Genomic DNA, 14,946 nt, shown 5'->3' on the forward strand with positions numbered 1-14,946 from the left:
TGTTAAAACTTCCAACAATCATTTGAAACAGTTCAGAGTCGCCTTATTTCCCTCACTTCTTTTACCTCCCCTGGGCACCACCTCCATCTTCAACATATTATTTAAGACCCCATTTACTTCCTTATCATGAAACACCCCTAATTTTTCCATCTCTTTTTTCAACCTCCCCCCACTGCTACTGTCTAGAAAAGATAAGGTTCTGGCATTACATTTTGCTATATCTGAGTCAACCGGTTTAGAGGCCGACGACGCTGATACTATGGAATCAACAGAAAAACTCGGAACCACAACAGCGAGAGATTTAGAGAGGGAGATAGGAGATAGAACCTGATTGTGTTCTACCGGAAAAAATGTCGCCTCTTTTTTCTGCCTCGTGGACTTTAGCAAAACATTATTTTTGTTGGGCCTGTCCATACTACCTTCTACTGGCCCACCTAAGTCATTTAAAAGTTTAAAACTTTTCTTCCTTTTTGGCCCTCCTTTGACACGTGGTTTTTCTAGTTCCTTAAAAATTGATTCTGATACAAAACTATCAGAAGTGGTCCCTCCCTGCTTTATGGAAAGACCAGTCTGAGACTTAGGTAAAAGTTGCTGCGAAAAAGTACGTTCAGAAGAGCAGTGTGGCTCAATAACCTGGTTTTCCTTCTCCTTCTTTTTGTTCTTAATTATGACCTGTAGAGCTTCATCAAAAGGTGAGCCCTCACAAAAAGTAGCTGAGTCTAACAATTGATTGCTACTTTTTCTAGGGTAACCTTGTGCGTTAACAGAACCAACGGGTAAAGAGTTGTCTCCACCCAAACTTTGTTGCTCGGCGCCTGCATCTTCCTCAGCGCCTTTCCGAATCGTCTCCGAAGTTCTCTCCACACCAACGAGTTCCTGTCCGTCCCTCTCCCCCATAGTTTCATAATCTTCTAAAAACTCCTCTTCCTCAAAACCTCCTTCCTCATTGTCTAGGTCATTTGATGAAAGGTTAGAGTTTGCTGTAGAAACAGAAAACTTCTTTTCCATAATCCTAACTGGACCATAAGTGTCTTCTCTAAGAACCAGATTGAAGATTTCTTCATCAATTGAAACTCTCAGCTGTTCTTTTAGAATAAAATTGAAAGGTACCCTCAGCATGATTCTGGCTATATCCATGTTAGATGATGAAACAGTATTCTCATCCACACAAATGAAAGAACCCAGATGATTTGCAATACTTTCAAAGAACTCACTGCACCAAGCTTGGCAAGGCACCCCATACAACCTCACCCACATCACCCTCTCAAAATCCACCACATTCGGTTGCCACGGTCTGATGTTTTTGAACCATTGTTTCCACCACCATTCTCCATCATCAATAAGTTCCTGTAACAATCCTTCCTCCAGTTCCTCTAATAAACAGAAATTAGCACCTAAAGGATGCACCTTTATAGAGAAGAAACCTTCAATCTCCATGTGAGTTTGGATGTTGTAGGTTTCACCCGAGAAAATAACCTCCCCTACAAACGCCTTTTTCCATCTATCTTTGCTTTCCACGGGTGTCTTGAAACTAAAAAGAGAACTCGATGCCTCTCCTACCTCAACTCTATTATCCGAAACCCTTCCTTGAACTATATCAGCAAACGAGAAATTTCTTTCCACCCTTCTATTGAAATCCCTATGATTGTCTTCTCTGCGTCCTGCTCCTCCAAGGAATTTGTTTTGCTTTTGGTCATGACCCCTGAATCTTCCTTCCTTATTCTCCCTCGCGAACCTTGGCTTGTTAACATGTATTTTCTTTCCATCTATCACAATATTGTCTAGTTTAACAGCAAGAAGCCTTTCATCCTTCACTAGTTTGAAACGCGCGAAACCGAATCGTTTTCCATACTTATTCCGTTTGGGCGGTATCACAACCTCGACCGTCTCTCCCACACAGTTGAACAACTTAAAGATGTCTTCCGCCTTGCTCCTCTCTGGAAATTCCGAGAAATAGAAAGAAGAAATTGCCTCTCCTGCTCCCACCTGCTTGCCACCGAAAGGAAAAAGATCCCATCTAGCGTGAACATGTCTAAAACCTTTCTTGTGAATCCTCTGCCACTCCATGGCTGAAACTGTGAAACGAAGAACACCCTAGAGAGAAAGAGGAAGAACTTCTCTCATCTTTCTCTCTCTTAATGTTGACGTCCGTGCTATGATAAAATGCCAATGTTTTAGACTCTGTTTATATAAAACTAGCACATAGCAGAATAAAACATTTAGTTTATACCATCACATGAAAATCCTGAAATATTCAAGATTTTTTACAACTTCAAAATTTTTTTTGGTATTCAAAACCTTGCTCACTTCATTAACATTTTTAATAAATTAGAATTTAATACATTTCGTGAGATTTTTTTATGAGTTTATAGCATAGAACAATTTTCTATCAAAATTTAAAATTTAAATATTTTATATCTTTTTTTCTCACATTTCTCTCTTTATTCACATTTGTATGTTTTTTTATATTTTTTTATTTATATTTCATATTTATTATTTTCTATGTCTTAAAATAAATGTTGAATTTGTAAAAAAAAATCTTAAAATAAGTGTTATTTTTAATTATCAATGTAATTTAAAATTTTATTTTTTTAATTTTATTTTCTAATTAATATTTTTAATTTATTATTTATCCCACCTTACATTAATGATAATTATAATGCATCAATAATCAATAATTTGATAAAACATGACACTTATATTGAGCAGGAAAAAATATTAATTATTTCATTTCATTTTATTACTATTTTATATATTTATATATCCCCCATTTCTTTAGTAGTCTTCTCTCTATAGAAAAAGTGAAATTAATATTTTTTATTGAGAAAAAGGGATATGCACTGACAGTGTAAAATATTTTTACACTGTCAACCAATCACAACCATGTATCCAATTAAAGCATAAATTTAATTAAAAAAAATTAATATGACATGGCAAGTGTAAGCATTTTGATTGGATGTATGTGTAAAGTTTGTTTACACTATCAGTGCACTACCTTTAAACTCTTTTTTATTTATTATTTCTACATAAATATTTAGTTATATTTCTTTCTTATCTATCGTCTGTGATGTATTTTTCTATTAAATTATTTTTACAAATAAAATTTTAAAAGCTCAAAACATATTTCCAAAAATATCCATAAAAACCAACATATTGCATTAAATATTCTCCTGCATAAACACAAAATCTTCAATACCATTGTTCTAAGTTCAATATAATAATCAAACTTACAGATGAAAATGATGATTGAATCCCAAAATTTGTAAACAGAAATAAAGTTTCAATAATAATAAAACGTTCCACATTGTATTACAATTATTACCGGAAAGATTAGAGACTAATCCACAGATTAAGCCCAGGAATTATCAAAAGCAGCCGAAGTAATCGCTTGCGCAAACTCCTGAAAACTGATGGTCCCATCGCCATCCATATCCGCCTCCTTTATCATCCCCGTCAACTCCTCCGCCGTCAACGCATGTCCCAATTTCGCCATCGAATGAGCCAATTCCGCCGCCGTTATGAATCCATTTCCGTCCCGATCAAACATCCTGAACAGCTGCCGAAGTTGCTCCTCCGTGTACGGCGACTTCGCCGGCAACAACTCCGGCGCCACCAGAGCAACGAACTCCGAGAATTCAATCAGTCCGTTGTTGTTCGTGTCCGCTCTCTGGATGAATCCCTCCAGTTGCTCGGCGCTTGGCTTTAAACCGAGCGATCGGAGAAGGGAGTTTAGTTCGAGCTGTGTTAGGGTTCCGTCGTTGTTTCGGTCGAAGGATCGGAAAATTTCTCGGAGTTCGGCGATTTGTTCGTCGTCCAGGTTCACTTGGTTTTTCTTCTTGTTCATTTTTCTCTTCAAAGGCTTCGAAACGGTGTCGTTTTTTTTAAGCTAATGTAATAGAGAGTGTTGTGATGTTTGAAAGAGAGAAAAAGAATGATGAGAGTTTGTTGTTTGTGTGAGTATGGGAATTGTTCCGAGTTTCAAGTGGTTTACTCAAATATAGGATCTGCTTTGAATTCTACAAAGAATGATTCAAGATTTAATTTAATTTTTTATTTATTTTAGCATGTATAATTAAATAGATGGGGTTTTTCTTAGTCAAAGTTATTATGAAAAAAATAAATATGTGTTTGGTATGTATGGTTTTAGAAATTAATGTGAAGGCCAATTGTAATGCAATGGTTGGTTGAGGCATTCATGTCACCACAAAATTGTCTATGGAATCTTATCTTCTTTTTGACTTTGAATAGGTTTAAATAGGTTAAATATGTTTTATATTTTTATCATAAATTTTATTTACCATATTTATTAAAAGCTTAGGGCCACATTTTGATCATCCTTTTAATTAATACCATATTTATTTATTTATTTGAGGAAGATTTGTACTTGATAAGGAAACTGCAGGCAAGTAAGCGGGAATTGCGTGACCAGTTCTCACGTTGTTCTTGCGGGTCGTCACCGATACAATTTGTCAATAATTCTTTTTTCAATAATAGTACTACCATACCTACTCCTTCTAGTTATTTAATTATTGCGACAGTTTTTGCGGTTCAATCATTGTGGTTTGAGAAAAGCAAACAATACTTTCTTTTAATATTTTCCCTTCATTTTTTTATTAAATGAAATTTATCGATAATGTGAGTTCGCCTTACATTACAATTTTACAATTTTAGCTCTTAACAAAATAAAATAAATAATGAGTCTAAATTAATTCCTGAAAAAAGAATACAATCTTTTGGTCGGAAAGCGAACTTCTCTATCACTAATTCAATTTGTTTTGATATTTTATTTTATAAATAAAATTTATATTAATATTTTTTATTTTTTAATTATTAGCAATATTTGATCCCTGATGGCTATGGTGCCTACCTTAATTTCTGTGGAACAGAGAGGTTTTATTAAAAAAAGACAAATTAAAGACTGTTACTAAGGCATTTGATACTTTGGAGTGGCATTTTCTTATGCAGGTTCTTAGAGCTTTTGGTTTCAATGATACATTTTGTAGCTGGATTGAGGTTATTCTCAGATCTGCTACTGTGTCTGTCTCTGTCAATGGATCCTTGTGTGGCAACTTCCAATGCACTCATGGAGTCAGGCAAGGTGATCCTTTATCACCCTTGCTTTTTTGTCTTGCTGAAGATGTATTGAGTAGGCAGTTTTTCAAGTTGGTGGAGGATAATAAGGTAAAGACTATCTAGGCTTCTAGAGGAATCAGGATTCCTTCTCACTGCCTATATGCAGATGACATTATGATATATTACACTAGTAGGAAGAAAATCTTCAACACTCTAAGGATCTCTTTATGTTAACTGTTATGGGAAATCTGTCAGTGCTGGAAAATCTACTATTTTTTATGGGGCAATGTCTCGGTCAAGGATGCTTGATCTAGCTCAGTCCATTGGCTTCTCTTTAGGCTTTATGCCTTTCATATAATTAGGTATCCTGGTTTTTAAAGGAAAACCAAAGGGAATACATTTCCAATCTTTAGTGGATAAAATCAAAAATAAGTTGGCTTCATGGAAAGCTATTCTTCTGTCCAATGCTGGAAGGGCTCAGCTTCTTCGATCAATGATTCAAAGTATGTTGGTATACTTCATCACCACATATTCTTGGCTCACTTCTCTAATTAAAGAGCTAAAGGCATGGTTCAGGAATTTCCTTTGGTCTGGAGATGTGTCCTATTCCGGGATCAGGATTCTTGTAAGGCCGCTACCTACAGACAAAGCTTCCTCAAATACACCTCACTAACCTACCCAACAGTAGCTTACGGGGCCAGCCGAGTACATAAACCGTATATGGGTCGCTGTATGAGTCCACCTGGGTTATCATAGCCGAATGTCGAGGCCTCATGAACGAGTACCTAAGAAGAGTACTGGTGAAAGGCCGCGTTAGGAAGGAATACATGGGTCATGACACAACCCAGAAGTAATGCTCGGCAGTTACGCATAAGCCGGCTGTAACTGGTGATTGAATATATCATCAATGAACTTCGCATTAATGCCTAAGCCAACGTCTGTAATGATGGAAGGCCAAATGACGCTTCTTTAATGAGGCCCTGAAGGCTAAAATAAGCTATAAAAATGGGCTCCCGCCAGAGGGATAAGCAAGACACTCATCTTGGAGAAAAGTGCCTAGCCCACTACCTCCAAATCCCCTAAGCTACCATCAAACACCATCGTGCTCAGCAGCTCCCCTCCATTCCGAGGGTGAGCTCTTTTACCTTAAGTTTTTCACACAAGAACATGTCCAAAAGGAAGTTAGTTTATGTTGCCTGACATAAGGTCTGCATGCCTATTTCGGAGGGCGGTCTAAACATCAGGTCTCTTGCTACTTTGAATGAGGCTTCCAATATGAAACTTTGCTGGGATTTGATGCAGTATAATGATCCTTGGGCCACTATTCTCAGGACTCGTGCTTTAAGAGGCAACAAATGTATCAATCACCATATTCACTCAAGCATTTGGAGTGGTATAAAAAAGGAATTTCAAACTGTCTTAGAAAAATCCATTATTCTGATTGGCAATGGTCTTAAAATAAAATTCTTGATGGATATTTGGTGTGGCAACAGATGTTTGGATGATACTTTTAATATACCCAATGCCTGAAGTGCCTCCTTAATTGTGACTGTTTCTGCTTTCTTCCAGAATCATCAATGGTCAATTCCTCTGCAGGTTATGGATTTCTGTCCTAATATCTCATCTATTGTGCACCAACTGATCCTTCCCTCTGAAGATAGAGAAGACTATAGGGTTTGGTGTGCCTCTACTAATGGTGATTTGTCTTTAAAGGAGGCTTACATTTTCAAATACAAGAAGATTAATTCGCTTCATTGGACTAAATATGTTTGGTGCAAAGACATTCTGCCTGCTAGGTCGTTTGTCTCTTGGAGACTAATGCATAATAAGCTTCCCACACATAATAATATCAAGTTGTGTGGTTGCTCTCTTCCATCCATATGCAACCTCTGCTACCTCACAGAAGAATCCTCATTCCACCTTTTTTTAATGCCCTTTTGCTGCTAACATTTGGAATTGGTTGTCTCAGGTTATAAATGGCAGGATTACTATTTTTTGTGCAACAGATATTTGGAAAGTTTGCGAGCAGAGCTGGAGTCGTCAATGTCGGGTGTTTATTCAGGCTCTCCTTGTTAATGTCTTTCATACTATTTGGATCTGCAAAAACAAATTATGACTCCGGGACATTTCTACTTCTTGGAGAAATGCAATTACTCATATCAAAGTCCATGCTCACCTTACAGGAACTTCAACCAGTCTCACCTTTCATAATTTTGTGGACAACTTAAGGATTTTGAAGTTTTTTTATGTTCCTATCCACCCCTCTAGCCCTCTCCAGATCAAAGAGATTTTTTGGATTCCTCCTCTTGATAATTGGGTGAAAGCTAATATGGATGGAGCTGCTAACAACACTTCATCTGCTTGTGGTGGTCTCTTCCGCAATAGTTACGGAGATTTTATTTTTGGTTTTACTAAGAATTTAGGCATTCATGGTGCTTTTTTTGCATAGTTTTCTGGAGCTTTGAGAGCTATTGAGGTTGCTTAACATTTTAAACGGAATCATTTGTCGCTTGAAACGCATTATTCCTTCGTCGTCAAAGCTTTCAACAATCTTGCTCTATTCCTTGGTCTCTTCAGAATAGATGGCTTAAATGCCGTGCTTATACTAGACAAATCCATTTTTTTGTCACTCACGTGTATAGAGAGGCTAACTCGTCTTCCGACTTGTTGGCGAATGAAGGCCTTTTGTAGCGTTTTGTCTAGCGTTTCTTAATCTTCCGCGAAACCTTTTGTCTAGCGTTTTGTCCAACAAATTAGATCAACCTAACTTTAGAATTACACACTTTTGAGTGAGAGTTTGGTTTGATCCCCCCTCCTTTTTTTTTGTAACTCCTTTTTTTTCTTTAATATATAATATTTGCCTTTTAAAAAAAAATACTTAATATATTTTGATAATAAATCTTCAACTAAAACTCAAACCCACTAAAACCATTTTAAATATCTTCCAAAACCATTTTATATAAATTAAAATTAATTTCTAATAACATCTAAAATAAAATTCATACAATTAAATAATTTACAAAACACATTCAAATACTATTAAAACGTGTTTGAATAATGTAATTTAAATGTAATTTTTTATATCATCCAAATATATTTACAATTTAACATTTTTACAAATTAAAAAATAATTTTAAATTGTTATTTAATTATGCTTGAATAATATCTAAATGTGATTTTAGTGGGTGTGAATTTTATTTAAAGATTTATTATCAAAATGTATAATTGTTTCTTAAATATCACATATTTATAAATAAACTTATATTTAATAAGAATGAGTTTGAAATATATTTAAATGTGATTTTAGTGGGTGTAAATTATTTAAACGTGTGAGTTTTGTTTTTGATGTTATTATAAATTAATTTTAATTTGTATAAAATGGTTTTGAAAAAATTTAAATGTGATTTTAGTGCATGTAAATTTTATTTGAAGATTTATTATCAAAATACATTAAGTATTACTAATAATTAAAAATTAATAAGAAAATGATTAATATAAGTGTTATTTGTAAGTTAAAATATGAAAAATACATTAGTTCAGTCATATTGGATGTTGTTCAGTGACTAAGGAGTCTCTAGTTTGACCATTGCTTAGTTCAAAATTTTGATTTTTTTTCTATCTAGCTTTTTTTAATAATTAAATTAAATTAAAAGATAATGAATATTACTTAGATTTAAAAATAATTGAAAATGAGAAATAGTAATTCCAGGTCAGGAAAATATTACACATGGCAATCCAGTCATTATTTAAAAGTAGAAAAAAATCGTTTTTAGATAAATATTAAGAGAAAGACTAACTTGTTATTGTGGTTAAATTTTGCAAAGGATTAAATATGGACTTTTTATTTATTAGGGATCAATTTGGACTCTCTAATTTTTGTGAGGGACTAAAATGGGTCTTCACTCAAAGAAAAATAAATTTCAATTGATCAAATCTATTTGTTAAAGTCGTGATTGTATTACATTATGAAATTTTCATTGGTCGTGAATTTTAAAGACGGTGCGTGTGTTACCCTAGGATTTCGACTTATTAAATAATAGTAAATAATCTCTAAAACAGGTGAGATTATTGAAGAATCTAAAGAGAGAAATCTGACTAAAAGGTCTTGTTTAGTCAGAGCTGTCGTTCGACTATCTACAAACCATCATTGACCAAGGTTCGACTAGATTTAGTCAAGATGCAGGTTCGACTAGAACAAACAAAAAAAACTTAGACATTTTTGTTTAAGTATATCACTGAGGTCGGAAGGCATCAGAAGTCAAGAGGCAGTTGCAAGCAGTTTTTTGGCAGTTTCCACAGGACGCGTGGAGGTCTCACAGTTGAAGATCTTGCATGTCGAAGACACGTGTTGACTGATAATCAGTCGACCGTTAGTAGTAGTTATTTTATTTTTACTATTTAAGCAAGTTCCATAGGAACAGTTTAGAGGTCCGCATTTTCTACATAAACATAAGTAAACTCAAATCTCTGTGCAATAATGAGTAAAGAGTGCAACTTTGGAATATACGTATGCGTACCAGTTTAATTAATGCAATCATTTTATGTTATATTTCATCTTTCAGTGCATATTTACTGCATTTTTATTGCTTTGATTTACTTTAAAGCCTTTAATTTCAGTGTTTACTTTTACTTTAAAGTCACTGTTGCATTTAATACAAACCAGATACACATAATATAACAAAATAAAGCAATTAGTCCTGGAGTATTCTAGTTGATTCCGCAAAAGTAACCTTTAAAAAGGAAACTAGCGCTTGTTTACCATTTTTCTGGGTAAACAAATTGGCACGCCCAGTGGGACCCGTCAATTGCTGTTTGTTTTATATTTGTTAGTATAATAGTTATGTATGATATTAAGAAGTGGTCGGAAATTAACTAACATGGCTGAAGTTAATACAAATAATTCTGATCTTTCTGGAAATCAAGGGGTTGTTCTGACCGGAACAACACCACAAAGTGCCGCAGATTCATCCCCAGTTAGAACAACAAATACTGGTGGATCGACGGCAGCAATATTGGTATCATCACCAACGAATGTACGGTCACCGTTTAATCCGTTACGACCGCCATTTCATGGAATGATGCCTCCACCAGGTTTTAACCCTCAGTTTGGAATGCCCACGTCTATGATGCAAGGTTTGCACACAAATCCTTCATTATATTCTGACAGCATGATGGCTACAAGCACATCAAATCCAGGGGGTCGACCTATAGGCATAGGATATAATCACCAGGCTTTGCCATCTTTAAGTACTACGTCAATGTTGTCAATTCGACAACAAATAGACGAAAGTAATCATGAAATGGTGAATGCCCTTACTCAACAAATGGGAACTGTTTTTACTCCCATGATAAATAACACGAACCAAAGTTATGAAATATTGGCTGGACAAATGGCCAGAATTGCAGATTTCTTTGGAGCGCCCCCACAACCAAACCTTTCGACTACTCAAGGGTCGAATGTGAGAGGGGTCGAACCTATAGGACAAGGAGATCAAATTGAGCAAGAGATCCCTAGAATAGTACAAAGGCATCAAGATGCTGACCAGGTTCTTAGGAACATCCAGCAAGATGTCAACGTTGGATACAATAATATCTCTAATGTAGTCGAACAAATTTTAGTTCAGAATGGAATAAATGTAGGTTTATATAGACCAAATTTTGTTTCCCCGTTGTCAGAATATGTAAGGCAAACAGAATTGCCTAGGGGGTGGAAAGTCCCAAAATTCACCAAATTTGCTGGTGAGACTGGCGAGTCGACAGTCGAACATATTGCTAGGTTCCAGACAGAGGCTGGAGAAATAGCAAACAATGAAAATCTAAAGATGAAGTATTTTCCAAGTTCTTTAACAAAAAATGCATTTACTTGGTTCACGACCTTATCTCCACAATCTTTGTTCTCATGGAACCAATTAGAACGATTGTTCCATGAACAATTTTATATGGGACAGTCGAAAATTAGTTTGAAAGAATTAGCTGGAGTTAGGCGAAAGGGTACAGAACCAGTCGATGACTATCTAAACCGTTTTAGGTTACTGAAAGCTAGATGTTTCACACAAATTCCTGAACATGAGTTAGTCGAAATGGCTGCAGGTGGGTTAGATTATTCCATAAGGAAGAAATTAGACACCCAACATTTGAGAGATATGGCACAACTGGCAGATAGAGTACGCCAGGTCGAAAGGCTAAAGGCTGAAAAAGCCAGAGCTAGTAAATATCATAAGAAAGAAAAGATAGCTTATGTTACTACAAGTGAGTTCGACTCTAATAGCGATAGTGAATACGAAGAGGGAGAGGTCAACGTGGCTGAATTAAAGCCAGGGCCACCATATATTTGTAAATTGCCCAAGCCCTCAAAAGATAAAAATCTGATTGAAAGTAAAAATGAAAAATTTTCTAGTAAAACGTATTCATTTGATATAACAAAATGTGATGAAATATTTGATTTGTTGGTTTCTGATGGGCAAATCATAGTACCCCCAGGACTTAAAAATCCTCCTCTTGAACAAAAGAAAAAAAGAGGATTTTGTAAATTTCATAATTTCTTGGGTCATAAAACTTCTCAATGTGTCCTTTTCAGGGATTTGGTGCAAAAAGCTTTGAAAGAAGGAAGGTTACAGTTTGGAGAAAAGCCAAAGTCATCAATGCAAGTTGATATTGATCCTTTGCAAGTCGAAGAGGCTCACTATACTGAGCTTGCTGATGTGATGATGGTCGAGACTACTGATGGTTTCGTTAGAAAGCAAAACGGCGCTACTGGTGGCAAAGTTTTGAACATGGTTTATCCTGAACCAAAAGAAAGTCTTTTGAAATTCCTTGAGAGATGCCACAATAACAACTCTCAAGTTGGATTATGCCCAAGGTGTGATGCTGTTTTCAATGTCGATGCTGCAAACAAAGTGAGGTTCGATCCTCGTCGAGGCAAGAATCGTCAATTCATGTACACAGGAGAAAACAGTGGTCGAAGGGCTGGAGAATACAGGAAGATGTTTGAAAAACCAAGGACTTTCTGTCCCAAGACGGATGTCCCTGAAGACAAATGGGTGAAACCCATTAACTTCAGAGGTAAACGCCCAGAATGGCAGATTCAAGGCGATGGAACCAATGCTGAAGGCTCTTGGACGGATAGTGGATCTAAAAGAAAAGATTACATATCTCCAAACTACAAAGGAAAGATGTAACATCCCAAAAATTTCTAATTTAATTAGTTTAAATTAATTTTAAATTAATTAATTTGGATTAGCATTTGATTGGAATTATGTGGAAAGAAATATAAAATGTTAAGTTGTTGGGCCTTATGGTGGAATTAGTAATATGGGGGTGTAAGTGTAAGGGAGCCCGTCTCTAATTTTATGTTTTCATGAAATAAGGAAAAACAAGAGGAAAAAGAGTTAGAACGTGAAAAACAAGAAGTTGTGAGAAGAGGAGCTGAAGAACGTGAAAGAGAACCAAGAGGGAGAAGACCCACTCAAGGATTTGACTAAGGTAAGGGGAGACTTCTCTGATTATCATCTATTATCGGGTTAGGGGATAATAATATTGAGTAGATGTAGGATTCGGGTCAATTGAGTCATATGATAGGTTTAGGGATTGAATCAAATTGTATGATAATTGATCTTGTGTATGAAATCTATGATATTGTGTGATCATGGCTTTGTTTGATGTGTAATTGATGTATCGTGATGTGTATTTCGTGGTATGTGTGCATTTCATTTCCTATTATTCGAATTGGTGTAATTGGAATGAGTTGGGAATGGTTGGAATGCTGTTTTCTGCAGAATTTGGGGTTGCAGGTACGCAGTAACCGGTTACTGAGAGCAGGGTAACCGATTACTGCAGTGTAAAAAGGGAAATATTGCTGGCTGGGAGTCGGTAATCGGTTACTGAAAGCAGGGTAACCGATTACCCATACAAAAAACAGGGGGATGTATTTTCTGGAAGTCGGTAATCGATTACTGAAAACAGGGTAACCGATTACCCATACAAAAACCAGGGGGATGTGTTTCGTGAGTCAGGGTAACCGGTTACTGGCCTTTGGGTAACCGATTACCACTGAAGGTTTTTGAAAAATGCAGAATTTTGTAAAATGCATAACTTTTGAACCGTTGGTCCGTTTCGCGTGTCGTTTTGAGCTAAACGAACCTTATTAAATAATCTATGTGATGATTAATGATGTGATTGTGATTGAATGATGCATATATATATATATAAACATGCTTGATGATGATGATGATTATGATGAGATGGGTATTTTGACGATGTTACTCATAGACTTGACGATGGTATAAGTATGTTCATATATGTTTGCATTCATTCATGTTCATTGGTGATACTGTATCCATAAGGGTGTGTTGGATCAGTGAAGGGCATGATTCCCATTGTGTGGAATCTGTGCCGGCAGGGCCGTATCTTGATGATGTTGGATCGGTCATGGGTTATTCCCATTGATGATGTTGGTACCACATGCATAGTGTCGGTTGCATTCATATGCATGACTTTTATAACATGATTGGATGCATTCAAGTGTTATAAATATTGATGATGTTGGTTGATTGCTTTGTGATGATGAAACTTGTCTGAATGTCTGTTTGTGAAACAATTGGGTGAACAATACAGCTATGATGTGTTATTGCCTTATAGCCTTATAACATTTGTTAATTATGATGAAGACTCACCCTTACATGTTGTCATTTTCAGATTGAGGATAGCGGCTATTCGACTCGGTGAGGATTAGCTCATGAGTCAGTTGTTTGGTTAGCGTCAGGAGTCATGCTCTGATAGTTGTAACACTGGGGACGCGAACGTTTAGAGTTTAAGTTTTGATAACTCTAGTTTTGTTTTTATGTTGAAGGATTGGTTTGAAAATGTTAAACTTAATCTGTTGAACTATTTCCGCTGTGTTGACATGAATTGTTTTGATTAATAAGAATTGCCTCAGTGAATGCATGACATGACTAAATGATGTTTTAATTTATTTTGAAATTGTGGCACCCTTATTTCATGTACTCTGAATAACTTTATTTAATTTGCCGCGGGGTTTAGAAGGGTGTTACAATAGTGGTATCAGAGCATAGTCGGTCGTTGTGACCAGAGTCTTAGTGTCAGTCTTTCCTGTGTATGCGACTCGTACTAACTGACTTGTCGATACTTTTGTTCTGATTAAATTAATTGTGATTTAAGCAGAGCAATGGCTGGAAGAGGAGGAAGAAACGATGATGCTATCGCTGAGGCTCTGGGCATGATTGCTGGTGTGCTGGGAGGAAATGTTGGAGGGGCAGGGATCGGTGCTGACAGGCAACTGGGGAATTTTCAGAGGAACAATCCTCCGTTGTTCAAGGGTACGCATGATCCTGAAGGTGCTCAGAAGTGGCTGAAAGAGATCGAACGGATTTTCAGAGTCATTGATTATGCTGAAAATCTGAAGGTGAGGTATGGTACGCATATGTTATCCGAAGAAGATGATGACTGGTGGATGGCGACCAGAGCTGAACTAGAGGCTGATGATGTGGGTATTTCTTGGCCTGTGTTCAAAAGAGAGTTTTTGAGAAGGTACTTTCCTGAGGACGTGCGAGGCCGAAAGGAAATTGAATTTCTGGAGTTGGTTCAAGGTAATATGACAGTGCCAGAATATGCTTCGAAGTTCGTTGAGTTGGCAAAGTACTACGTTCACTACAACAACGATGAAGCTAGTGAATTCTCGAAGTGCATCAAATTTGAGAACGGTCTCCGTGATGAGATTAAGCAGGGAATCAGGTACCAGAGGATTCGTAGATTTGTTGATTTGGTAGACTGTAGCAGGATCTTTGAAGAAGATAACCTAAAGCTGAAGTCATCTCACTCTCGCGAGTTAGTTGACAGGAAGGGTAAGAAGCCTAT

At 36.3% G+C, this 14,946-nt stretch overlaps 1 protein-coding gene across 1 annotated transcript; it reads right to left on the reverse strand.

Annotated features, from left to right (window-relative positions):
• Positions 1-3,186: 3,186 nt before the first annotated feature.
• On the reverse strand, positions 3,187-4,055 carry LOC131620570 (probable calcium-binding protein CML18). Its single transcript, XM_058891695.1, has one exon. The coding sequence runs from the start codon at positions 3,842-3,844 to the stop codon at positions 3,350-3,352; it is 495 nt and encodes a 164-aa protein (XP_058747678.1). The 5' UTR covers positions 3,845-4,055; the 3' UTR covers positions 3,187-3,349.
• Positions 4,056-14,946: the final 10,891 nt, after the last annotated feature.

The sequence above is a fragment of the Vicia villosa genome, linkage group LG7 (assembly GCF_029867415.1).
Source record: "Vicia villosa cultivar HV-30 ecotype Madison, WI linkage group LG7, Vvil1.0, whole genome shotgun sequence".
NCBI lineage: Eukaryota > Viridiplantae > Streptophyta > Magnoliopsida > Fabales > Fabaceae > Vicia > Vicia villosa.

Excerpts from the sequence above, each read along its gene's own strand:
- LOC131620570 (XM_058891695.1), bottom strand. The coding sequence starts at position 3,844 with ATGAACAAGAAGAAAAACCAAGTGAACCTGGACGACGAACAAATCGCC.